The 26,319-nt window shown below is 47.8% G+C and overlaps 6 protein-coding genes across 6 annotated transcripts; 3 read left to right on the top strand and 3 right to left on the bottom strand.

The window, feature by feature from the left end:
• Window positions 1–7,167: 7,167 nt before the first annotated feature.
• On the top strand, window positions 7,168–10,859 carry FPOAC1_010727 (uncharacterized protein; the record flags this gene model as incomplete). Its single annotated transcript, XM_044855116.1, has 2 exons — window positions 7,168–8,817; window positions 9,003–10,859. The coding sequence occupies 2 exons, from the start codon at window positions 7,168–7,170 to the stop codon at window positions 10,857–10,859; spliced, it is 3,507 nt and encodes a 1,168-aa protein (XP_044702429.1).
• Window positions 10,860–11,779: 920 nt separating this feature from the next.
• Window positions 11,780–12,728, top strand: FPOAC1_010726 (uncharacterized protein; the record flags this gene model as incomplete). The annotated part of the gene is made up of 2 exons (XM_044855115.1): window positions 11,780–12,007; window positions 12,096–12,728. 2 exons carry the CDS (start codon window positions 11,780–11,782, stop codon window positions 12,726–12,728), a joined length of 861 nt encoding a protein of 286 aa, XP_044702428.1.
• A 222-nt stretch (window positions 12,729–12,950) lies between these two features.
• FPOAC1_010725 (uncharacterized protein) lies at window positions 12,951–13,893 on the bottom strand (the record flags this gene model as incomplete). The annotated part of the gene is made up of 2 exons (XM_044855114.1): window positions 12,951–13,651; window positions 13,707–13,893. The coding sequence occupies 2 exons, from the start codon at window positions 13,891–13,893 to the stop codon at window positions 12,951–12,953; spliced, it is 888 nt and encodes a 295-aa protein (XP_044702427.1).
• Window positions 13,894–14,751: 858 nt separating this feature from the next.
• On the bottom strand, window positions 14,752–15,719 carry FPOAC1_010724 (uncharacterized protein; the record flags this gene model as incomplete). Its single annotated transcript, XM_044855113.1, has 2 exons — window positions 14,752–15,350; window positions 15,413–15,719. 2 exons carry the CDS (start codon window positions 15,717–15,719, stop codon window positions 14,752–14,754), a joined length of 906 nt encoding a protein of 301 aa, XP_044702426.1.
• A 621-nt stretch (window positions 15,720–16,340) lies between these two features.
• FPOAC1_010723 (uncharacterized protein) lies at window positions 16,341–19,711 on the top strand (the record flags this gene model as incomplete). Its single annotated transcript, XM_044855112.1, has 5 exons — window positions 16,341–16,920; window positions 16,980–17,600; window positions 17,651–18,220; window positions 18,281–18,373; window positions 18,423–19,711. 5 exons carry the CDS (start codon window positions 16,341–16,343, stop codon window positions 19,709–19,711), a joined length of 3,153 nt encoding a protein of 1,050 aa, XP_044702425.1.
• A 568-nt stretch (window positions 19,712–20,279) lies between these two features.
• Window positions 20,280–25,469, bottom strand: FPOAC1_010722 (uncharacterized protein; the record flags this gene model as incomplete). The annotated part of the gene is made up of 7 exons (XM_044855111.1): window positions 20,280–20,554; window positions 20,609–23,264; window positions 23,313–23,712; window positions 23,799–23,994; window positions 24,766–24,860; window positions 25,296–25,373; window positions 25,441–25,469. 7 exons carry the CDS (start codon window positions 25,467–25,469, stop codon window positions 20,280–20,282), a joined length of 3,729 nt encoding a protein of 1,242 aa, XP_044702424.1.
• Window positions 25,470–26,319: the final 850 nt, after the last annotated feature.

Below are 26,319 nucleotides of genomic sequence, written 5' to 3'. Positions count from 1 at the left end.
AGAGCTAGGGGCAGTAAAACTTGACTTGGTAAAGTTTTGGATGTAGAAAATAGACAAGTAAGGAAGCCGAGCTATATCCCAGTCAATTGAGGCGGTAATTCCGTCTGTTATGCTCTAGACTCTTGTCAGTGGCCAAGTTTTTTTTTTTGCCTTCTGCTCCTGGTCGTCTCTTGAGGTCACGTTGGTTAAACTTGCCCGAATGTTGAAACTGTTGGAGTCCTCGTGGCTTAGCCTGGGTCGGCTTGCGCCACTGCGGCGCCTAATAAACAGTCCACATGGTTACGTCTAGTCTAGGTAGCAGTACGTACATATTATATCCATTTCTATTCTCGGTCATTCAGAGAGAAAGACTTCCGAAGATATGAAGCTACATACCTAATGATCCTGTTTGGACAAGACAAGGACTACCAAAGTTGAGCGAGTGGAGATATATACAAGACTAACAACTTGGCTATTGTACAATCTTCTATAATACGATGGATTATTTTTATCGAGTTTAGAACTAACTGATTGGACATGCTGTCTTCGTCATGGTCAGTATCATTCATTCATTACCTAGTACCCGACAGCAGCAAGAAACAGTGACCGTGCCGAAACTAACAATAGTCATCTCCCGTCGGCATGTGAAAGATGGGCAAATTTAACTATTCAATCTAGCTTAATTATCTCTCTCAACGCTCCTGGGTACCTACAACAGTACGCACAATCACAAGTAGTCAGAAACATAACCGGGCCGCACTCTTCCTTTTCGTTAGTCTCCTTCTGACGGCAGATCAAAAAGGCCGCCAAGCTACAAAAAGAGTGGTTCGTAGTTCTGAAACCCCTGGGGCTAGCCTGGTCTGGTAACTAGGTAGGTACTGTAAGGAATGGAAACGGGAAAATCAAGAGACCCATCGAGTTTCAGCTTTTTTCTTCTTCTAACCTAACGCTCTCAGACAAAAGACGATCAAATGACCAATGACGAGATGATCTACCTGATGCAGCAGAGACACGAAAAGACGATCGCCTAAAAAGAGAGAGAGAGAAAAAAAAGAAGAAGAAAGGAAACGATTTTCTACCAGACCAGACCGCTACACATTATGTACATAGTTACTAGGTACAGCATAGCCCAAATAATTGGCTAGCTGCACATCAAATTGCTCAGAGGGGGCGACGGTTGCAGCCCACATAGTTATCGAATCCTTTTTTTAGCTTCCTTTTTGACTTTCCTTTATTCATCAGTCATGTCATTCACTCAGCCGTTCATTCATCAATTCACTTATACGTACATATATCCGTAAATAATAAGGAGCAATATTATTGCAATCTGCCCCTGCAGGGTTCATCCACACTGTTTACGTCGTGTCCTGCCTTTGTAGGCAGTTGGACTTTTCATCTAAACCCCCCCAGAGTTTGAGAGACAAAAGGAAATTCGACCCGTTCCTTTGGTGTGCTTCACCTGAAAGTTGCAGCGCCAATAATGTTGTTGTGATAGGAGATTCTCGTTCCTAAAATGACATCCATTCTTTTAATAATTACAGTAACAGTGACTCAGGCGGGTCTTGATCTGAAACGAGACTCTCTTCATTGCAGGGTTAGTTAACTTCGCCCTCAGAATACGCAACACACTCCATGATCATCCCGCAAATCCTTCCGTTCCCTTTAAGCCCATCCATTCCCCCTGACTCTGGCTAGAAAGCATTCAGACCGCAATTGCGTGTAGCCGCGACTGCGCTTGTTTCGTGTATATGGCTGTGTCGTCTTGCCGCTGGTAGAAGATTTATCGTACCCAGCCTGTTACTCGCTCGCCTAGGGAGCTCCAAACTCCAGCCACTCTTGAGACAGAAATATCTTACACTAACTAAACACTTCCTTTCTTTCTATGGGAGCCCTTATCCTCGTCCCTGTATCACGTGTCGCTAATCATGGCTTTGAAACTGTAATTTCCTATGACATACTATGTAGCCAGGGATCTGTGATATACCTACTCCGTATCTGTACCTTTTCAGTAACTGGCATATTAGTCGTACTGTATGTATCCGTTTTTTTGTGTGCGTGGTTCTCTTTTTTTTTTTTTTTTTTTTTGCTTTTTCTACTCTGGCGGTTCAATCCAATTCTTTTATTAGCCTCGGTTCATGCCTTGACCGACTCTTGGATATAGCACTGAATGCTGGTAGCTTAATGAATGGAGTTGTCTGAAGACATACGTACCATGATCAAGATTTGTCACGACTTTCAGGAGAGCCGAGGTTGTCGTTGTCATTCCCGAGTCATTCTTCAACAAATATATCGACATCCGTGCTGCATTATTGCTTTTGTCTCTTCCACATAGCTTATTTGCAAAATGGGTGGTTTATGTTGTATTGCCCAGATATTCCCCAGGGTCTGGTGGCACCATCAAGCTGCGCCAATATTCCCTGCGTATAAGTGATATATGACGAACCTGGGCCTTTTCTGGCCCGTAGCGTAGGGTTAGTAGCAGATGCAGCGATAGTTGTTCCGTACAAGGATATCCGATCACTCTGTTTCAGGTAGAACGTGAAGACACTTACCGTATTACACAAGGTAGCACTGGTCCATCTGATAAACTCTTGGCTAACAATTCCTGGCCTTATATCCGTTGGTTTTAATATTTGTTGGGGAAACGATTTTACGGCTTGCAGGGTGTATTTTTTTCGTTTCGCGAGATAGTGCAGCAATGGGCAATATACTTACTGTTGCAAGCTAGAGTAAGGTGTAGTCACTTTAACAAGGTAACTATGTTCTCAATATCGACTTATAACATAGACTAAGACGTTCATAATTGTGAATGACATTTGGCAGATAGAGTCTTAGTATACCCATTCTCCATAGTAACCAATCTTCTTACACCTCTGCTCAGTCTGTCCCAACGCTTTGTTATGTTTCGTATAGATAGTAAGATAGGTCATTAGTTTCATGTGACAGAAAAAGCAAAATAACTACATATCACAAGTTTTGATCTATCTAAAGATCATGACATAAGACGCGAAGATCATTGACAGCTGTTTGATCAACCTTGCGGGAGACAGATTGTATCTGTTGTTGGACTAGCAGCACAAGACATATCCGAGCCATGTTGAACTTGTAGATTTTAGGGTATGTTAACAAAATGTCAGAACAACGACTTGTCCAAAGTAAAGACTTTGTATTTAATTTTCTAGTATATCATCATTTATCACACAAAATAATTCTCGACTGCATTGGATGAAAACAAAGTGGTCCTGTTCTGTCAACTCTACTGCTAGAATTAGCATGAACTCCTGGATCACTCCAATGGTGTAGAAGTACGCAAAAAACCAATGAATATATAAGAGAGTTTCATTCATAATTCAGTAAGCAAAAACGATATTTTTAATGTACTTTTGTGACAAGTTCGTCAGCTCATATGTTATCACTCGAATCATGTCCTGGCCATAGGGTAGGTTGCCGTTGCCTGACTTACCTTTTCACTGTTCTTATAGGACTTCGACGAAACTTAGATTACCTATACAGTGGCTAATACTAGCTTATCTGCAATAAGTCGAATCAGTTCTGGAATACCATGTCCCTAATTATTAGTGTTGTTGGGTCACGCCTTCAAACACATACGACGTACCCGTGCCCTAACTTGTCATGACACACAACCACAAAAGAGCAAATTATTATGTTCTACTTGATATAAATGACCGTGTACAATATATTACTACTTGGATTAGGAGTTGTGTGAGTTTTGAGTTGTCTGTAGCATTGGTGACTCTACTATATGGGAGTTACGTGTACGGAACACCATCACCATCACCATCACCATCGTCTTATCGTATCATATCACATCACGTGTAATCACATCATTCAAAGATCATATTCGGAGTGATACAAGAACAAGAGAAAACGTATATCTTAGGCAATATTGGAATGATGTACCTGATGGTCGTTTGATGTACACTGCCTGTTGTATAAGACGTCTTCAGGCAGACATCACCAAAGCCTACGAAGCAGGATATTGCAGCGAGTGCTCATATGGCATGCATGACCACAAAATGATTGACATGTTTTCCATAGAAAATTGTTTCCGCAAGTTACATGAGACTTGGCAATCGAATATGAGCTCTAAGACCCAATCCAACCCACAACTATGAGATGCTGAGCAGCATGACATGAACTACCGTGGTGGATCATGAAGAAGCAAACAGAAAGACCATGGATCTGCCAATGCATACAGATAACCGAAAGTAGAATAGAAAAAAATAAGAAATCGTTAGGTTTGATACAGTCCTAATTGATAGGCCTGCCCTTCCTCACCGAAGGATTGGCTAAAGTACCTAGGTGCAAGAATAAATGACCCAAGTACCCAATACAAGAAGGCGTAGGATCACCTGCATGATTTCGTCTCTTCTGGTTTCATCAATCAAGTCTTTTGAGGCCCGAGAGGGCTACCCCAAGAGCAAATAGCTATTGGGGAAAGGGCATGCAGCGAGACAAACAAGGTATGAGTCAAAACGCAAGGTGATGTGTTCATGCGTCGATTCAAAGAACTGCAGCCAGTATTCTGACTGGGTCTAGGCCCATAAAGTAGATCATTATCCAACGATATCCTCCAGAAACTTCACACTAAGAATCAAGCACATGAGAGAACAAGTTGAGTAACACCACGTACTTGGTCTTTGCACTAGCTGTCACACAAATCGATTAGCACGATAAAAAATTCCGCGCTTGCTTTTCTGTGGAAGAATGAGATGGTATGTAGGTTGAACGGAAACAGTTAATGCTCCTTTGAGATCTGCAGCAGTTACAGTAGCTACCAGTAGCGAAATGATAGTCTCTATGCAGATGTGGTCTCGAACAGCTAGTTTTGTTGCCCGGCGCAATAGGCGAATGGCCGGCTCTTTAATCGGAGAAAAGAAGAAAGAAAAACAAGCCCAGCTCCTGGCAACTATGGCAGATATACGGATATACTGTGTAGCCTTTCTGGGACTAGGATGGGCTGGATTAGGTTTTGACGGCCGTTGAGGGCATTCGCAGCGAGGATAAGGGTATGGATATCCTTGCGGGCCACCACCACTACCACAGCAACAACAATCATTAATCGATGCAGCCTCATGTTACGAGAGTCGAATGTCAAATTCAAAGAGCGGCACGCGCGGAACCTGTGCTATGTGGAACTCGGGGGTTACGTTGTACATACTGATATGATGTACGTATACCCGTTTATATCATAACTGTTAAGTGGTGTCATGCTAGACTAAGAGACACACTTATGCGAGCCGAATGCATTATTTCACAGGAAAACTGCATTGCCATGGACACAGGGACAAGCCGGACAATCAATCGTTATGATATGTTTGCTTTTGCTGAGAGATGTCAGTACCACATACCTGGACAAATGGGCCTCTGTTTCAGCACAAGGATAGTCTAGGGGCCCTACACGGGAGCAACTCTCATGGCGCCATGGGAAGACTAGAATAGACTATTCCCCCTTCAGCTCATCGCCCAGCTTTCGTTGACCCCTGACGTAGAGAATCGTTACTTTATCTGGCCTCCGTTTAACGTTAGGCTGACGGGCGGTTGAATCCAACGGTGGCCTCTGCTCTCGCTTAAAGAGAACGACAAGGGATGTGAGTTGCATTCCAAAGTGGGCAACGATAGAGAGATTGAGATTGGAATGGGGTCAGAGAATGCCTCTTTAACCAAGACTGGCTGAAGCTTAGGCCACTATGAGAATGGAGCTTATGCGGCCCGTAACCACAGATACATGTGTACTCTCGTTGGCGTAGCTTTGACCATTTATCATCTGGATGAAAATTAATTAACCGTTCATGCTCGAAAAAGGGGGCTGTTGGTTATTGATTGACCTGTGCCCCAAAGTTCGAGTCACACAATGACCTGCGGTTTGTCTATTCTGTAACACGACATAAAGTGTCATAAACGACAGCGTCAGAGCCTGAGCCTTTGATTCTCTGCAGGGGGAAATTCGTTTGCAGATCGAAAGTCCCACCTCATGCCGAGTCAACTGCAGCAATGTGCTTTGTTCTGCAGGTCAGACATTGAAGTATCGTAAGTTGTGCATGGCCGCAAACGTTGGGAAAGCGTCTTGTTAGCAAAGACTTTTAGTTTTAGGCCTTGGTGTTTCAACGTCTTAATTGCTCATCATATAAACAAAGTTTCGCTACCGTACTGTAACCGTCCGTTTGTGAGGACGGATATTGACAAGTAGTGACTATACCGTGGTCAACTGTAGCCAGGACTCCCTTCAACTACGTATCTCTCTTCGCATCCGATCCTTGACGGTTGTTGATGTGACGGTCCCCTGTTTGGTTTTGGTCTGGTCTGGTTTAGTTTGCTGGTGATTTGTTGGATCACAAAAGACAGAGAGAGAGAGAAGAGGAGTAAAAAAAAGGGACCCGTTCGGTTCGTGTATGAGCCCTTGTCGATGTCCTCATCTCCTCCTCTCGCTTTTCGGTAACTTGCTACAGTACATCTCCTAGCGATGAACTGTTATTCAAAGTTGAGGGGCCCTTCTCCATCTGACTGATATTATTTCTTACTTTCATCATCTCTCCTTATTTCTCATATCTCTCAATCAATCTCTTCTTCTTGCTCGCTACTGAGACGCCCTGTTCTGCTTTGTTCTGTCTAGATTCGTTCCCGTCTTTATCCTCTTTAGTTATTGGGTAGGTTGGGCATTGCCGTCCCCTCCTCCTTCACACTTTACACTCACCGACTTCGCCTTCTTTCTCTACGACTCATTCTTTCTCAATTCTCTCCATTTTGTTATATCACCATCATATCGCATTCTATCGCATCATCCCTAATAAACTGCGACAACTGCGGTCAAGCTCTTTTCTGCTTCGTCATCCTCCACAGCCTTTCTTTCTTTGCTTGTCGTCTGTTTCTGAGGCATGCGGACGCTTTGACATTCAAACAACTAACCAACCACCATAAATCAAGGCATCTCGAGTCAAGGCATTCATTCGCTTGTCTCAAATCCATTGTTATATGAGACGGCCACTACCGCATGCATCCACAGTAATAGCTAATAGCTAATACCTCACCTTGTTATCAACTCGGAGGTTTCCTCGACGCCAAGTTTCCACTGCGACGACCTGCGAGACTTTTTCTTCGCAATCTATTGACGTCGTATTTACCTGCAGGCACTTGCTGGGATGCTCTGATGCTCCCACAGCTGGGACCATGACGGTACAAGGCGGTTTCACCAGTGTGGCCGAGCAGCCATGCCCTGACAGTCAGCATCAGATTCAGCCAGCCCTCGATTCATCCTCTTCCAGGGGTCCTTCAGCTACTGCTGCTACTACTACTACTACCACTACCACTTCCACTACTCAGCAGTCTGATACTTCCTCATCTTCGACAACCGCCATCGCCCACGCAGATTCGCACAGGCAAAGTCACAATCCGTCAAAACTGCCTGCTTTCCGTTTTTCAGACCGAAGCAGAAGTCTTGGAAGCGTGCCCCTAGTTAATAAGGGCGAACCCCTGTCATTTAGCAGCAACCGGTACAAGCGAAACAAAAACCAGAATCTCGATTCGGGAAATAACAACAAGGAAGCCCCAAGCATTGATTATATCAACTACAAACCCACGGCTTCGACGATACCAACCACAATTCCAACATCAGCCCCCACAATATCTTCCGATAGTGCATCAGCGGCGTTGCCTCTGCAATCATCAATCGAAGATTCCACTGTCTCACCCAATCCAGACCCTGTCTCACCGGCCCCCGGCGTAGTAACATCGGAACCAGTAGACCCAGGCCCTCTGGCCTCCCCGAAAGACGCTGTTAGTGGGCCAGCCACAGCATCCAACCCTGACCCAGTATCAGCACCAGTACCACCACCATCAGCGGCACCACTCGCAGCGACGACCTATTCTGACACTTCTCCCCCGACAACGCATCACCGCGACGAAAAACACGCCGTATCTGCATTGACATCTGCGCCCACAGACCCATCCACAAACACAACGCCGCCCACTCTGATCTCCGGAAAATCCTCTACACAACCCACTGAGCCTAACGCGCCCGAAGAAGCCACTGTACCGCTGCCGTCGCAAATTCATTCTAGATCAACTTCGCTTCAGCCATCGTCATCGTCATCGGTGGTCCATCTTTCGGCTGGGATTAAGCGTCCCGCATCTTTCTCTGACGCACATACACCTGACGCGATCTCCCCGCATCACGTTTCCTCATCGTCAAAGACTCGCACTCGGCGTCCCTTGGTATCGCGCAGATCAACAGCTGGTGCTTCTTCCACTGGCCCGCCGCTTTCCTTAAATTCGGAGCGCCTCCAAGCCATCGAAGCCATCGAAGCAGCCAAGGAAGGCCAATTCACTTTCCGTTCCACAGTCGAGAGTTCGCCAATTGAATCGCCTTCTGGCCAACGCGAATTAATTTTGCCCAAGACGCTGTCCAGAACGAACTCAGATGAGAGACGAGCGTCTGCATCGCAGCGCCCTCCCGTCTCTTATCGACCACCTCTCTCCACCAACAGCAGTACTGATTCATCGCCCTCGACCGCTGTCCGTGTCCCCCCGATTCGATCTTTCCGATCTTCAGGCTCTCGGAAGAGCGTTACCCTCGATATGAACTCAAGGCCGCGTTTCCATGACTCTGGCGACGAGGACGAGGATACCAACCATGACCGCACCTTGCGCGCCCTAGAAGGCCGAAGCGACGACGAAGCTCTTCGCTCAGCCCCTATCTCAAGCCGTCGCGGCGCTTTCGATAACGAAGATACCGGCGACGTCTTCCTGAAAATTGCGAGGGAGGAAACTTCACAGCGACAAACGGACGAACAGCCCTCCGACGATAATCGAAGTGTAGTAGTGAGTCTTTTTTCTTATTCGTTCATTTCACTCTACGATGTGCTACTTGGTTTATTCTTATATTGGATATGCGCCGTGAGGTTTTTCAAGGACCGCCATAAACTCAATTTGCGCAGGTTGCTGTTTTTTTTTGGAAACACTTCCGAAACGCCATCTATACTCAAGTATAACGCTAACTGGAATAGTCCCGCGCAACCCGATTTACACATAGACGGCCATTATCCTCGGTAGTCCCTATACATTCGCCAAATTCACCTCCTCGAGTTCGACGTCGACTTTCCGATCAACGGGAAACTTCGCGCTCACGCTCAAGAGGTTACGAAGACGACAGAGCGACTGAAGTTTCTCGCATGTCGACATATCGCACAACACCGCGAGATAAGGCAGCATCGGCACACCCTGGGGAGGACCTGGGACGCTCGCGAGCTTCGACATCAACTATGCGCCCTTCTCCCGTGACGCCGAGATCGATTGTCTTTCAAGAACCCAGCTCCGAAAACTCGAATTATTCCCGTCGCCGATCCTCCATTACTGATAACTCAACTGGACAAGGCCGAAGTTCTACGTACAAATCCATACACCATGGTCACAACAAGACATACAATTCATCCCCGCTGGTTCGGTCTTTCGATTTTCAGGTGCCTTCAAACATCGATACCGGAAATGGGGCTGAAGGAACTGAGTCTACTTTGTCAAACACTGCACCCTCCACGGTATGGGACGAACTAGACGACCTCAAATCGAGAATACATCGACTAGAACTGACTGGTAAGCTGCCATCGACTTCTGGCGCCGCAGTATCGAGATTATCGGACGACCGACCGCCGACGGCGACCACGACGGCGACCACCATGTCCTCATCTCCCAAACGAGTCGAGAATGGCAATCGCCAAACCGCCGATGCCGTTAGCACCACGTCCTCCCATCATCACCGAGAGTCGCACAACATTCTTCAATCCGCACTTGCTAAGTCCAAGGTTCTGCTTGATACCGATATTTACCAGGCGCTAGAGTCTGCTGCCAACGATGCCATATCTTTGGCTTCCATGATGGGAACCGCTGGTCAGCCCGGGCCAATTTCCAGCTCCGCCAGCACTATTGGCTCGAACGTGACTGTCACTGATCGCCAATTAAGGCGAAAAGCCGAGAGTGTATGCCGCAGCTTAACAGAACTTTGTCTCGCGTTGGGCGAGGAAGCCACACAAACACGAATGCCACGACAGTCAATCGAAGTACCACCGCCTGTTCAGAACGAGGCGCCAATTACGCCAACAGTCAATAAAACCTTTTCTGGGTTCTCTCAACGCAGACAGAGCATTGGAAGACCCGAGAAGAACGTTCCCAAGGAAGCTGTTACTAGTCCTAGAACCATGTCCAAGTTTGAGGAGAGGAGACTCAGCATCCTCAACGGGAGCTCCCTTCCCACGTCTCGTGCGTCAACATCGATACCGTCGACTCCAATTGAGCCTATATCTAGTCGAAGATCTTCTCTTTTGGTTTCTAGAGCTCGTCGAGCTGGCACCGAAGAGCCAGATGACGGCAGAACATCATCCCTTCTCCTAAGAACTAGACGTGCTGGCACGGAAGAGCCTGATGAAGGCCGAAGAACCTCTTTATTTGTCCGTAACCGAAGAAACACAGTTGGCGAAGATAGTGAAGACGAATCAAAATTCCGAGGACCTTCTCGCATCCGTACTGATCTCAACACGATCAGAGTTGTGCCACAAGAGCAAACACCACAGCCAGCAGAAAATACATCAGCCATCCCACGACGGCGGTACGTTTCCTCGACTATCGGGAACTCCCGCCTGGCAACACCTTCCGTCAACACAGCAACCCCTCCACGAAGATATATGGAGAGGTCTACGCAACAAGACCAAGGCACAACCGCGGCTGATAGGTTTGCCGAAGAGCGTGCACAGCGCTATACGTCTCTAGGGCAGACGACCATGGTCAACAGAACTGGCAGCATGATTAGAAGACCTAACCGGGAGAGTATTGCGTCAGGCAATCCTTCTACAGCTGCGGGCAGCTACAGGTGATGGGCCATAAAATTATTTCATTGATTCACGACTGTACAACCACATATTTATGTTTCGAGCGCAGGCCGTCATTATTCTCCTACATTTGTTCGGACGGGAATTAACTCCTTGTTTTACTTCCCCTTTGTTTTGCACCCGACTCGGCTTGACGACTCAGGAGCGTTAGGAACGACGACCTCGATCATCGTTCTCGCTCGATGTATATATTCCGTCTCTTGACGAACACGTTGTGCGGTATCATGGTGTTTGGAGGATTATGTTTTTTTTTTTTTGAAAATGGCGTACGAGGAGTGGTTGGCAACGCGGGAAGCGAGAGCCCATGCTGCATAGCCTTTTGGCAGTAGGCGGGCTTCAAGGGAAAACAAAGGCATTGGGATAGGCATATGGATACTGAGTTAGTTTAATGTACGAGTTGGCACAGTCGTTTTATAACGATCTTTGATGGTTAACTATGTTGCATATTTGCATTTCTGCGTGTGCTATCTTGGGTTTTTGGTTGCGATATGCGGGCGTTGAAGACCATTGTTCTAAAAAAAATTCGGTGATGCACACAAGCAACTCACCTTTGGACGTATACTTTTATCCTTGTTTTGGCTTGTATAGCACCATTATGACTGTTCGGCGGGGGACGGGGTCGTGAATCTTAAAGAAAGAGAGGCTGAGTCAGGCCGAATAATAAGTACTATAACTAGTAGGTTGTCACTCTAAGTTGGGCCCCACTGGCGGGCTCTCACAAGAATTCCTAGTTAACCTGAGTGATGACCAGATTGAGATCCTTTATCTTTACATCAAAGTTGAAATCTCCAAACCATCGTTTTGTCTTTGCAGCATACATAGCATCGGTTATCGCTACCAAGGCTAGTTTGCCCACATCTCGATCATTTCATCACAACGATTTTGCACGACGCATACACAGCACAATGGCTGATGATGCAGCAAGAGAAGATGCGCTTCTTGATGTAGAGGACAAGGTGCAAGACAAGCATTCAAAACCAAGAGGCGGCAAGGGACGCGGAAGAGGTGGAGGAGGTGGTGGCCAGGGTCGAGAAGTTCAGGTGTCAAAGGCCTTGTCCAGGCTTTTGAGACACCAGGCGGCTAATGCTGGTATTCAACTCGACGACGAGGGTTTTGCGCGCCTGGATGCTGTGGTAAGTGAGCGGTTCCTGAATAGAGTATTCGAGAGAGCTGCGTTGTTCTTTCTACGGACAAGGAATTTACGCTAACCTGCTCGTCTAGCTTGCATGGAACCCATTGCGATCTCTCAAGGTCACGCTTGATGATGTTCAAACAGCAGTCTCTACAGATGGCAAGCAGCGCTTTACTTTGAAGCCAAACTCAGCTACAAACCCATCTTTGGACACAAAGTCCACTTCCCCAGCCGACTACCTGATCCGTGCCAACCAGGGCCATTCAATCAAGCTTGAGTCAGCCAATCTTCTTACACCCGTCACTGTCGAGGCTGGCAACGTGCCTAGCCGTGTTCTTCACGGATCATTTTTCTACTTCTGGTCAGCCATCGTGGAAACGGGTGGTCTGAAGCCCATGAACCGCAACCACGTGCATTGCTCAGCAGGAACACCAGAGGAAGGCATCGTGAGCGGTATGCGCAAAGATGCCGAGTTGATCATTGAGATAGACGTGGAAGAGAGTTTGAAGGATGGGATAAAGTGGTGGTTGAGTGATAACGGGGTCTTGCTGACCGAGGGTGATGAAAAGGGCATCCTGAGCACCAAGTACTTCAAGTTGGTTACAGGACGCAATATTGATGTTGGCGTGCTTTGGCAGGATGGGCAGTGGGTGTCTGATCTGCCCCATGGCACAAAGATAAGTCCTCCTTTCGGCAAGCGAGGAGGAAGGGGAGGTAAATGAAGCGGTTCTTATAGCAAGACTGTGAATAGCAATACTGAAAGTTGCAATGTAAAACAGCATGGAATTGTCAAGACTATCTTGGCATGAAAGACGGCCCCCAAGAACCCTCTGGTCGTATCAATTCCTCCAGACCTCCGATCATAATGCGTCCTATGTATGCCCTAACCATGTGCGAGGGAACGGCAATTAAAACAAGACAGAAAGAGAAGAAAAAAACCAAGCTCATTTCGGAGCGGAACCAATGGTCTCCAGGTACAGCTCATACCTGATGCGCCTCTCATTCTGCAGCCACTCGAGAGTCCTCTTGGCAACCATATCCTCCGTTTGCTGGCGACCCGCGATTCCAGTCACCACGCCCATTTCAGGTGGAATCTTCCCATCGTTTTTGAAAATAGGGCGCCCATTCCAAATGTCGCTTCCATCTTCGGCTCGCTGAATGAGATACTCTGGGCTGCCAAAGTCCATCTCTTCACCAAGCTTAGCAATCTGTTCACGCACATCAGATCCTTGGGCTCCAGCAGGCTGTCCCGGAGCCAGGACACCCTTTGCACTCGACTGTGAAGAATCGGATGTGAGCGCACCGCCGTCAGAGTTGTTGTCCTCCTCAGCCTTTATCTTACTATGCACAGGAGATTCGTTTGTAACTGAAGCTGGCCGTTTTTCGCCACGGGGTGATGATGGTCCCCGGCCTTGGAGCCAGTTCAAGGCTTGCATGGCGGCGAAATTCTTGGCCTTTTGCGCTTTGCCAAATGTCGGAATAGCTTCTCCAGCGCTGTGACCGTAGCCTTCTTGGGGGAACTGCTGGCCTTTGGACGGTAGAGTGCAGAGGACGCGAGATCGTGGGATATTTGTGCCCGAGATACACTGGTTGAAGGTCTCTGTAGTGAACTGGGGACTCTCGATCTTGATCCGTTGACAGTGCTCTAGGGGAATAAAAGTCAGTTGATTGGTATCTCAAACACGCTTGAGAGTACTCACCATAGAGCTTGCTCACGTAGGTGTCTTCGACTTCTATGTCCTTGACAAGGTCGACGAGCATCGAGACTGCGGCTAGCTGCTGCTTGCTAAGCTGGGCAGGTTTGCCGGTGGTCTTCTCTTCCGCTTTTTTGTTGTTAGCAAACTCGATAAGTTGATCCCAAGGAATCCCTTGCGCAGTGTTTGCCATCATGGTTTCGTGTGTAAGATTCAGAAAATGGAGGAGTTGTTTAAGTGTTGCAGATGAAACTCGATAAAGCGAAATAGAATGAAAAAGGCTCAATAAAGAAAATTGGGTGACCTTGATTGAGTAGATGAGAAGGGAAGCGAAGTTGTAAACTCTGTGTAATTTATAGTTGCGCAGGTATCATGAATCACAGTCGAGGCCTCTCGCGGAAGTAGGTATTGAGAGAGTCTCTTTGAGGTAAGTAATCGCAACGGCGAACTATAACAATTCGACAACAAGGCAACCAACCAGGCAGGCTCCACTCGAGAACCAAGTCAAATTGACCGGCCTTGGTCAAAGTTTCCGATTTAAAAAATGAACAATGCGATCAATTAACAGGGCTACAAGTGTATTGCAGCTTGATAAGTTGGCAGTGATGGTGGCTGTGAGGGGTCTGCATTTAATGGCCAGCTTTGGTGGAGCTAGGCCGATTGACAGGCACAAAGAGAGTAGCACATGGGCATCGCAATCTCTTACCACTTTATTGACGCTTTATAGTTATTTACCTATGTATGAATTACTTATGCAAAAGCTACTGTAACCGACGGAAACTTGAGGCATATAAAATATGTCCATGACCAAATGCTATAGATAGTCTGGACATCTCACATGGTCAGGCTTTGGCGTGACGGTACAAAACCAGGCTGAGAACTTGACAACGCTATATATGTGTTGGTTATAGACAGGCGCAACATATGGTTGACCCATCTGTCTCACAGGGTATCTATCAACAACTGTGAATGCAATATGTAAAAACTCCTTCCATGCCCCCTGCAAACGGTTGTTGGGCTTTCCTTTCTCTCTCCCGTACCTCAGAAGTAATTAATCCTCTTCAAAGAAACCGCCATCGTCACTATCGTCATCGTCGTTCTTGACAACAGGCTGAGCCCCTTGACGTTCTGCAAGTCGACGCTCTCTACGGTTCTTGGGAGCAGCCCCTGACTTGCCCTTGGTGTAAGGCGTGGGCTTGGTTTCGGGCTTGGGCTGCGCCTTAGGAACAGGCATGGCCTTGTCTTTGCCTGTCACCGCCTTGGACTTGCTTTGGTTGTGTTTTAGTTGGCTTCCTTCTGCAACTTCGGGCCGCCTTTCTCTAATGGTTCGTAGCGCGTGAGGGCCACCTTTCATTGCTTGCTCAATTTCCGACCACATCGGGGGCCTCTCTGTATGTAGCAGACCTCTTTGCTTGAGAGGTGTATAGTCAAGTTTGTCGTCGTCTTTATCATCCTCTTCCTTTTCCGATTTGGCGCTGGTGTAGAGGCTGATGTAGGGTTCGGCGTGAGGGAAGTGCTGAGTGTATGCCTCGTCGACTTCGGCAACATGCAAGTCACGCTTCAGTCCTTCAAGCTCGTCTGTTTCTGTCGATTCGGTCTCATCAATCTTTTTGCGCAACTGCTTTGCTAATCTCGATGCCTTCTTTCGCTCTAATTACGCAGTAGGTTAGTCTTTTTGTTCGCTCGCGACACATAGGTGGGGGACGTTGTACCAAAAAATCGAACCATGTGGTATTTCGAGATCATGGCGCTTCGTAGCCTTTGGAAGCTCTTGTCTGAGACTGTAGACTTGAGCGCGCCCAGCTCTCGTTCAAGATCGTTGCGGACATTGGCGGGTAGTTCTTGGTTTCGGTTGAGGAGTCGCTCAATTGTGCGCGTTCGCTTCTTGGCCCATGTTGAAGTCCCTTCGTTTGGTCGATGCTTCGTCTTGCTTTGCTTGCGCTTCTTGGCGCCATTGAATGATCCTGAATCCCGTGGTTCTGGTGAGCCAACCTCGGAATGCTCTCTCTTTTGTGCCATGATATACGATCGGATATCTGTATTGTTTTTGTGGTGCAGTGGTGTATGCACAACTGTATGAAGGAGAAAGGAAAGAAAGCGTAGTCAGGGAGAAAAAAAAGGCTGAACGTAGGTATCTACGAGACGACTTAGAAAATGGTCAACTTTTTTTTTTACTGGCGGGGGCTTTGATGCAAGTAACGGTACCTTATCTTATCATGAACGTACAGATTAAGACTAGCCTCAAATATCTTGTGTGGGGAAGGTCTGGGTCTGTTCCTGGAAGATCGATCCATCTAAGCTCAACACCTGCCATCCAATACCATCCAATATTTACTTTACTTTACAATCCAACAGCCCTTTTCTTTTATTATCAATAACACCAGATCACAGCAATATATTCCAAACGAAGTTGAGATATACCTATTGACTGCCACTCGCTGTTAAGCTATTTCAAACTCAAGTCACAGAACTATATTGATTTAATAGCTCTTGTCTCAACTCTCCGCCCACATCAGAGCTTGAACCTCATCGAATGCTTGTTTATCCGGGAGAGCTTATACTGTTCTATAATTGAAAAGTTATAAACTAGTTACAGCTTCTTGCATTAAATACGCGTCCTTGAGCTAACCCTGTGGCGCCATGGATCGCCCTGAGCCGGGACTCGTCAAGTGGTCATCCAACCCTTCTTATGACAACTTCATTCATATCAACCTTCAGCATCGTGTAGTCCAGGTTTACGAACCAACTGGCCATGCAAGAACAGGCCGTTTCGATTACCAGAAACTCTCTCGACATGATGATTTCCCTCCTCTCACAACTTACGACTGGTCACCAACGAATCCTGGCCTTCTTGCTGTTGGAACTGGAAGTGGCATTGTGAACTTGCTCAAGATTGATGACGGTTCCAATGCGTATGTCGAGCTGGGCCTCAAGATGTCCCGAACATGCCAGGCTGTCGCCTTCAACACTACAGGACTATTGGCTGTCGGTCTTGACAGAGTCCGGATGGACCAATGCCTTCACATCTGGGATGTTAGCCGACTGTCTTCAATAGACAAAAACACGAAAGGATTCCCTTCAGACGCAAGCAATATTGCAGACCCAAAGACCCGCCTAGAACCTAGCGTCTCTGTGTCGAGTTTCAAATTCTTCGAGGATAGCCCGCAAACTCTCGTTGTCGGCATCAAGGCACAAGGTCTCCGAATACACGATCTTCGCGGTAAGCCCTAGGAGTGAACTGACAATTCTGTGCAAACTGACCTCGATATTTCCCATTAGATCCTGGAAGCATTGTGACTTTCCAGACTAAATGTAACAACAACCTCACAATCGACTATGCCGATCAAAACTACTTTGCTTCATCTGCCCTTGACCATCCTGGTGTAATGATATGGGATAGGCGGGCCACATCACGACCTGTGGCATCTCCCACCTATATGCAAGCAATCGAAGAGGACGAGCTTCCGTGGGGTGGGGCATTGCGTCTTGATCAAGTGATAGAGACTGATTCTGACCCCTTCTTGGCAGAAGGAAAATATTCTCTTGTCCGCTCTCTTCGTTACTGTCGTGACCACCGCGGATTGCTTGCTGTGCTGTCCCGTACTGGTCAGCTTAAGGTTTTGAACACCAATAAAGAAGTCCCGTCTGCCGGTTCTAGCAACCCAGAACTTCTCCAAGTTCAAAAGTCATACGAGATGGACGTTTCATATGTTGAAACGTCAAGAAAGAATGATCGCATTGTTGCCTTTGACTGGGTGACATTGAGCTCCCCGGTACTACGTCCCCGACTGCTTGTCTTGAGGGCCAACGGGAACTTTGAGATTCTGGAACAGCCATCGCAGACCTCGGATCATGTCTACAAGCTTGTGCCATGGAAATCGCCACACCGTGGACTTGAAGGTAAGTTAAGCTGACTTTCCCGCAAACTTATCAGATCTGACCATATCTAGAGGGGGGTCCATATCATAGTATCATGCAATTCGAGCCTTCACAGGCCCCGGATATTCTAGGTCCACTACTAATCGAAGAAGCGCTATCAGATGTGCCTCTTTTCGGGTCGGATAGCGCAAGTATCCGGGCCGACACAGGAGCAGCACTAAAGGCAAATAGTATGTCTTCGGTTATCATAGAAGATATCGGAGCAACGCCGAGACCGCTTCCTGAAGCCTTCCATAAAGCATCCACCGTGGCTCCCAAAATCAGAGCCCTACGAGCCTTTGTGAGAGATGAGTTTCAGGCGCCCAAGGGAATGAAGCCACGTGCTGGTGACACAAAGATCGTGCAAAGCGAGACGAGCGAGCTGTCTCTGGCTTCAGACAGTTTAGGCTCCTGCAGAGAAATGCACGATGCCTTACTGGCTTCACTCGCTGAGGCGGAAGGTTTGCCAAGAGAAGCACAGAGTGTTCTTGACCACGCAATGCTGTTACGTGCCAAAGAGAAATATCTCTTTGACGCGGTAGCAAATAGAGACATTGTGGCAGATGACCCTTGGGTTAAATACATCTGGGATTGGGTTGCAAGTAAGTACAATCAATAGCTCGTAACGATACTACCATCGCAACGTGCTTACACATCTCCAGGCGCTGAAGACTTTGCCGATGATGGAGGAATGGTTCTCTCAAACATTGACATGAGCTACCTGGGAGTTCATTCAATATGGACTAACAACCTTGGTAAGTGCTATTCTTTGCGTTTTAAGAGCAACAGTTGACCCCACGACAGGTCGTGACCCGTCCACTCGTCTACCCCCTGGCACAGCACCTCCTGATCGTTCAACCTGGGAGCGCAGCATTGCGAGTTTCTGCAAGAAGAAGCACCTTCCTAAATTCGATGCATTAGTGACCAAGTGGCCTGCCCATCGTCAACTATGTCTCGATGTATGCGGTTGGGGCGATTCAGAAAAGCATGATCCCAAGGGCCGTAACCGCAATGCAGATCCCGAGTATCCGACCACCATCCACACTATGGCTGCTGCTCGAGCGTTATTCGCAGGTGATCGCAAGGAAGCTATTCAAATCCTCAAAAAGGCTAGCACTGCGCATCCAGAACTCCTCTTCGTATCATTGGCACTGCAGCTCATGGGCGATGATAACAACACACCCGCCAAGGAAAAGCTTGACTTTGACGAAGCAGTCGCCTCCAAGACTGATCCCTATTTGCGGGCCATCTCATCGCTCATTGCGACGGGTGATTGGACTGCCGTAGCTAGTCAGCTTTCTCTCCCCTTACTGGATCGGGTGTGTATCGCGATACGCAACTTTGATGATGATCATCTTACTCAGTGGCTCAATGAGCAAGTTGATCTAGCAATAGCAGACGGTGACATAGAAGGTGTTGTCCTCACGGGTATCACAGAGCCCATGGTTGACATATTTGCTCGTTACATCCAAAAGTTTCACGATGTTCAAACAGCAACACTGGTCCTTTCAATCTGCGCGCCTCGATACATTGATGACATTCGCTGCCGAGCCTGGCGCAATGCATACCGTGCCCATCTACAGCGTCACAAACTCTTCTTCCAGCGTACAAAGTTTGATGTAGAGTCTACTAAACGCTCCAAGCGCGACGGAATACCCAAACTCAAACCGCCTTCTCGCCAGATCGCCCTCCGCTGCGTTTTCTGTGACGCTGAGACGTCCCTAGCAAATAACGCCAGCCACCCATCGCATCTTGGGGGTGGTTCCGCTGCACAAGCATCATCAGCTCTCGAGTCTCGTAACCCGCTTCTCGCAACGAGCATCAACGCAGGTGTAAGCTGCCCAAACTGTGGCCGACACCTTCCACGATGCGTGGTCTGTCTTGAGATTGTCGGTGTGCCACGCTCTGACAAACCGGAGGAGAAGAGTGAAGCCAAAATGGCCGGTCAGTTCCCAACATTCTGCCTCCGCTGTGAACATGTTTTACATCTTGATCATGCCCGGCAGTGGTTCGCCAGACACGTTGAGTGTCCGGTTCCAGAGTGTCGGTGCCGTTGCAATTTCAGAGCAAACCCCGAGTTGAGTTACCGTTGATGACGTGAGCAGGAGCATAATGGTTGGGCACTGCTAGGATCTACTCCCAATGCGAAGGTTTCGCCTGGCGGTTTATTTTGAGACACTCGAGAAGGCATATATATATATACATTTTAAATATTGATAATCACGTCTATCTTCAATTGCTCCTAGATATGAGGATGCTTTATATCCTGCATTCTTCGCTCTATCGCAGTCTCGCCAAAATCAGCAACCCAAATCAACTCCCGCCAATGCGCCCAATCCATCCATATCCTGCACGCTCTTTGAGGATACGGGCTTTGTTTGTATCCTTCGTTCCGGTGTAATTCGTAAAAATTGTTCATCCTAGCCTTTCCGGCTTTCCACTTCGCATTTCGAGCAGGTATCGTGCGTGCTCTATCTCCATTGAGGTTGCTCCACGCCAATCATATCTAACGCGTACAAGACAAAAAAGGAAAAAAAAGTAATGAGGTCTTGTGAGTCCAAAAGGGGGGTATTGTGGTCACAAATTGAATCTTCATATAGCACGTCAGAGTGTCTTACCTCTTCATGTTTATTATGTTTGAAAACGTGTCAAGCTGCGAACTCATTCGTCATTCACAGCTTGACACCAAGGGTGCTCTAGCACCTGGTTAATGTCGTAGCGTTTGGCAACATCTCGATCTAGCATGCAGCGGATGAGGTCGATGCTCTCTTCGCTAAGGACATAGGGTATTCGCAGGTCACGATCCATGATTTCGTCGATGCTGTAGAAAGGGTTCTCCTTGTAGATGATCGTGTAGAGAAGGATACCCAAAGCCCACACATCTTGCTCCATGCCCCGATAAGGCTTGCCAGCGAGAACTTCAGGGGCGGCATAATCTATTTGAAAGTTAGCATATTATTCAGAACCCCAATTGAGCATCATGACCATACCGATTGTCCCAACGAAAACATCAAAAGGACCGCTTTTGATATATGCCGCACTTCCGAAATCAATAAGCTTGATGTTGCCTTCCCCATCGAGGATCACGTTCTCATCCTTGATATCGCGATGCACCACCTTTGCTTTGGTGTGCAGGTGGTGGATAGCATTTGCGACTTGGACAAAGATGCTGCGACACTCGCCCTCATCCATGTTTGTCCTTAATTCGATGTAATCGAACAGGTCCATACCAGGTAGTCCATGGGGAACCATTTCGATGTAGTAGTTAACGTCATCTTCAAAGAAACCCTGCATTTCAACGATGTTGGGGTGCCGTAACTCGGGCCTGCGAAGATACTCAAGAACATGAACTTCCAGGGGAACGGTGCCCAACTTCCTGTCCCTGGTCCAAGTGTCCACGAGGATACGGCGTTTAGTGACGTACTTGAGCACAATCTTCTTGCCCGACTCCTTATGCCGAGCTAGTTTCACTTGACCGTACGCACCTTGGCCCATTTCCTCAAGTATCGTGTAGTCGTTGATCGTTTTCTTATGTGGGGGCTCAACGACCTTTGGAACTGGTGGCACTTCTTCAGACTTGGGCTTTGCTTGCTGCCCTGTGATCTTAGCGGCAGCATGAATGGCAGCATCTTTCAAATGTTTGGAGAGTGAGCTTGCAGCATTCAACACATTCTTTCGGGGCGTCTCATCATCTGAAGGAATCTCCAAAGGCGTATGAGCCGGAGTCTGTCCTGGCGACGGTTGGTGGAGGGGTGTGAGGGCACCAGACCGAGTAGGAGTTTCGATAGCGAGATGAGGCTGGGCGCCATGAAGATGTCGTGAGTATGTAACCCACAACGCATACACTATTTCGGAATGGGTCACTTCGAATGTTGCATCATCACTCCCAGTGGCATTGTCCTCGTCACTACCTTCAGCGACAGTCTCGTTCACCACAAGGGTCTTCTTTTCACTCTTGACTACGCGCATCTGAACGTCAACTTTCAGATCGGACCCGTCACGGTGCTTCGCACTTAATCCTGCCGGGTGGAGGAAAGCTGACGCAGCATCGGGTCTGTTTTCTTTCAAAGCAAGGAACGCCGATGCCTTTCTGAAACGGTGCTCAGGGACTACCATACCATCGAGGAGCTGGATACCGTCCTCTTCTATCAACGATTCGAGAATGTTGTCAAATTCTGGGATCAGGGCATTGATCGACATTCCATCCGCCCTTTCGAATCCGAAGAGTGCACCGCAAAAGGCAGAGTTCGAGCTTCGAACTTTGAGAGTCTCAGGCTCGACCACAATGATTCCAGCCATGTGAGGAAACGTTGACACTCGAAGCTCGAGCTTGCCGCGGGTTTGCTCGATAGTACAGGGAATGTTGACGTGAGGCGAGTGAGGACATGTAAAATATCTTCGTCTCGTGGCTTGAGCAAAATCAATCTCCCCAGTGTTGGGGTCTATACCTTGCCGAGGTATCCGTGGAATCAGTCTCGCTATGTCAAAGCCAGGGGAAATTGACTCGAATCCCCAAATAGGAGCAGTGGATCCCGATACTTTTTGGACAATCCCCTCTTCATCCAATGTGATATGAGCAACATCCTCGTGAATTTCTTCCAGGACCCAGATCAGGCCGACCTTTTTTTCCTTCACCCAGAGACTCGCAGAGCCAGTTGCACCGTTGCGCTTTTGAATTGGAACAACATCGCCGCACAGAAGTACGCCTCTGGATGAATTAGTTTGGTTATGGCCGTGGCCGCCACCTCCAACTTTTGGGGGGTTGGGGTCACCACTGTGAACCGTTTGTGCACGCCTCTGCGTGTAGCTGCGTGGCTGGGTTCTTGAGTTAGGCTTACTTAGGAGCTGGGCTGTTATCCCAGATCTGCCATTGAGCAATGCCGAAGCTGCCGAAGCGGCAGGCGTAACTTGGCCAGAAGGTGTCTGGCCCTCGCTGTACTCATCCGGCTGGTTCAAAAGTTTTCGCTCCAACCATGATCTTCTTTCCTCCTGGACGACCTCCAAGATGCCCATCTTGCGTACCTCTGCCTTGGTCACGCCAAACACTAAACAGGCGAGATCGTTGGCTGCAATGATGGTCCATGGAGGCTTAACTTCTGTTGTGAAAATCGCCTGGGCAGCGGGCACCCAGCGGTTCGTGTGACCATGCACAGAGGGGCCTAACTGAGTGGGGAAATTGGCTGTTGTGGCACTGGGAAGTTGCGTCAAAGACGCAGAGCTCAGCGGTTCTTGATAGATGGGCTGCCCTGTCAAGAATGGCTGGGACACTGTGTCTATCAACTTGTCTTGAGCTGAAACAGCTGTGATATCCGTCATGGTTCGTTTCAATGTCAGCTTCGGTCGGACGGGTGCCGACTTCCGGCCAGCGCTTTCGCTCTCATTTGTTGCTGTTGGTGGTTGATCCGATTCCCGGCTGGTTTCATGGGCCACCGGTTCAAGATTGTTAGATCTTCTTGTAGTTTCAACTCTTGACCTTCGGGGAGGTGGCGAAGTCTGGTGAGGGCTTGTTAAATCTGTACTGGATGTTCGGGGATTGAAGTTTTTGTCAAAGACGTTTTCCTGGGAAACCTCGGCAGGGCCGGTCAAAGGTGCTGGTGTATAGGACTCGTCGGGGTTTGGCAAGTTTCCGGCCCTGATGAGTTGTGCCTGGGCTAGCAGGTCAAGCATATTCTGAGTTTCTACATCACCGCTTACCCTTGCCTGAGCACTTGCAAGAGCAGCCTGCGACGAGCTCATGGGAAGTCCCATGTGGTCTTTCATGAACTCAATGGATCGCTTGAGCACATTTTGTCTGTTGTGTAGGAAGTCTTCTGATTGATTGGCGAATGAGAAAGAATGAAGAGATTCAGACGGAAAGCGGGAGAGGTCGTCGGCGAAACTTGGAGTCGCAGGGCCACCTGTCAGTGATAAGCTGCCTACGCTGGCGGCCATGGCACTCATTGAGGTGGACCGAGTAAGTGCGGCAACAGATGGGCTTCGTGAAGACGCTCGAGATCCTGGTAGTGTTGGGTTTCTCGATGGCGGGCGTTGTTGTCTAATTCGTCGAAGCCCAGAGAGGCCTAGGCCGTGCTCGTGATCGGTCAAGATGGGAGACCTATAAATGATATGGTGGTCAGCATTTGCCAACAGAGGTTGGGCGCCACTTCGGCGTTGAGTGACGCATGATCCCGCTCGACATACCTGGCGATAGCTTCAAGGTCAGCGGCTGCTGCCGCTGCTGCGGATGCATCCAGAGACATTCGTGCTCTGCTTCTATCCTGGGTCGATGAGTTTCGAGCGGCTGCCAAATTCCCCGTGCTACGGTTCTTTGGCAGAGAGAGCGCCATTGGAAACTTCTCGCGTCCGCGTTGATCTTCTCCCGTGTGGTTTTCGGCTCCTACATTAAACATTGTGGTTAGCTGACAGCCAAGGGAAGCCGAGAGAAGTGCTAGGACGCAAATAAGTAATACCATGATCATTATTTCCTCCATGCATCTGTATCATAGTTGGAGTCGGCCAAGGAAAGGCCGAAACCACGGGTTATGTCGTAAGAGAGAGAGGCCTGCTCTGAGGATGGCGGGGTCGAGCAGGAAATCTCGGTTGGCTCGATTGCCCAGAGTTCGATTAAAATTAAGACCAACCGTCGCTGCGAAAGGTATTCGTGTATCGCGTGTTTATCCAAAAAAGAATAGGTGTTGGGCTAAGTTGCGAATGAGGAAACGTCGTGTTATTGATATTCGAGGGTTGAGAGTCGAAGGGTGACGGTTGAGATTGTCGAGGATGGGGGCGTATTTGCAGGGCTGTGTCTTGGCTTGTGACCTGAATCACAAAGGAAACAGTGCTATGAGTCGTGTGAGAGAGGTAAAAGGGGAGTGGATATGAGAGGAAGCTTTAGGTTCCCTAGAGCGAAAATTTTATATGATATAAGAAAAAATTGTCTTCGGTATATTTGCAAACTTAATAAGCGTATCAAAAAAATATTCGTTCGTGAACTTGGATTGTCAAGAAGGTTCATCGAGTATGAGCGAATGTTGAACGCACCCAAATAATGGATGGGGATTTGGGTCGTTATCATAGGCTGTTCTCAACTTGTGAACTTATTAGATAACCTGATTGGCTCAAATTGGATCGTAGCCACTGCCTGTAATGCTTCCTAGCCCTGAAGGACCCCCAAATGCAGGAGGGTCGCAAGTGCCATCGCTCTTTGGGTAGTAGCCCATGGAACCGTTGTAAGCCAGTTTGCACCCATCATTGAAATTGAACCTGGTCTAACAAGGCAAATGACGCAGTGGTTTTTCTGCTCCCGTACGACCCGACGTACAGTAATATCTTGTGAACTCAGCTCCAGACTGTGTTTTTGTTTATTGTGTTGTAGTTGACAGGTATTCAGACAAGTCAGGTGAGACGCATAGTGTAAATAAAGTCTTGTCTTTCAATAATGACTACTCTTACTTGCAACAATTAATTTCCTGCAAATCATCAGAGAGCCGTTATAGACAATTCAAGATTAGCGAAAGCCCAAGGGGAAAGGGGTTCTCCATGAAAGCCAAAATACATGCATAACGCTCCTCGAGAATAGCTCTGGCCCAACCAAACATGAAGCATGTGAATCAAAGAAGCTGCCCATTTTTCAGAACCAAGGCCTTTGCCCCTTGTTACCCGTGGTAACTCGAAACTCAGATTCCATGTAATCAAAACCTTAAAATATCCTGTGTATAGCGTATCTGACGCAGGTCTTGGTATATAACAAGTGTTATACCGCAAAACCTAGGAAATCTACAATGTGATTGTTGGTGGAGAAATCATTATTATGAAGAAAATGCTTCTGTATCTTAATACCTACGTGCAGTAATTCTTGGAGGAAATAGCCATATGTGAGATATCTGCTGCCAATGATTGTGTCGTTGAATACAGACTATACATAACATGCTAGCCAACCTACTTGATTGTCAAGGAGCCGGTGAGTCTCGGGGCTTCTATGATTGGGGAAGGTGATTAGATAAGGGAGAAAGCGTGAGTTGGTGTCTGAACATTAGAGGTAGGTATATAGACAACAAAAATGTTTGGTGATCAAGTCACAATAACATAAATGAGCAGTGTGGACGGGCCGAGACAAGGCGATCCTGGAAATCGAGCTTGAATTGATGGGCAGCCCTTTTCTTGAGTATTGACCGCTGGTATAAGCCTGACCATTATCCATATCTACAAACCCAAGCGTGACCGAGTCAGACGATTATCTCAATGGGTCAGACCTCCTGTCATGTCTCAACGAAACATGGTCCAAGGGAATAAGTGACCACGCGACTCGAGGGTGGTCGGATGAGGTTTTAACTTTCTACTGGATGCACAATTTCTAAAAGACAGCAAGTAAGAATGCGATGATCGCCCTCGTACTTAATCTGCACTTAATCTATCAGGCGGCAGATGATGAAAAGGGTGTCGACAGGCTGTTCAAGATAAATGCCAACGCCTGGTGATCTCGATAGCGCGTTACCAGTCCTACCATTATGCGCCTACCATGCATATTTCTGGAATGGTCTCTGCAGAAATGTCTTGTATTAAAGGATGAAAGATGCCTCACCATGAAGCCTCCAAACCAGAACCGACGATAAGGAATCGGGTTGTTATCGCCCGGGTCACATAGAACGCGGGGTCAAATGCTCTGGATGAGGGGCATCCTTCCATTCTTCCATTCTTAGTGGGGTCTTCCCCAGGCTCAAAT

This window comes from Fusarium poae, chromosome 4 (genome assembly GCF_019609905.1).
Source record: "Fusarium poae strain DAOMC 252244 chromosome 4, whole genome shotgun sequence".
In the NCBI taxonomy this organism is placed as follows: domain Eukaryota; kingdom Fungi; phylum Ascomycota; class Sordariomycetes; order Hypocreales; family Nectriaceae; genus Fusarium; species Fusarium poae.
The sequence above is the reverse complement of the archived record's forward strand: the minus strand, read 5'-3'. Positions and strand labels throughout refer to the sequence as shown.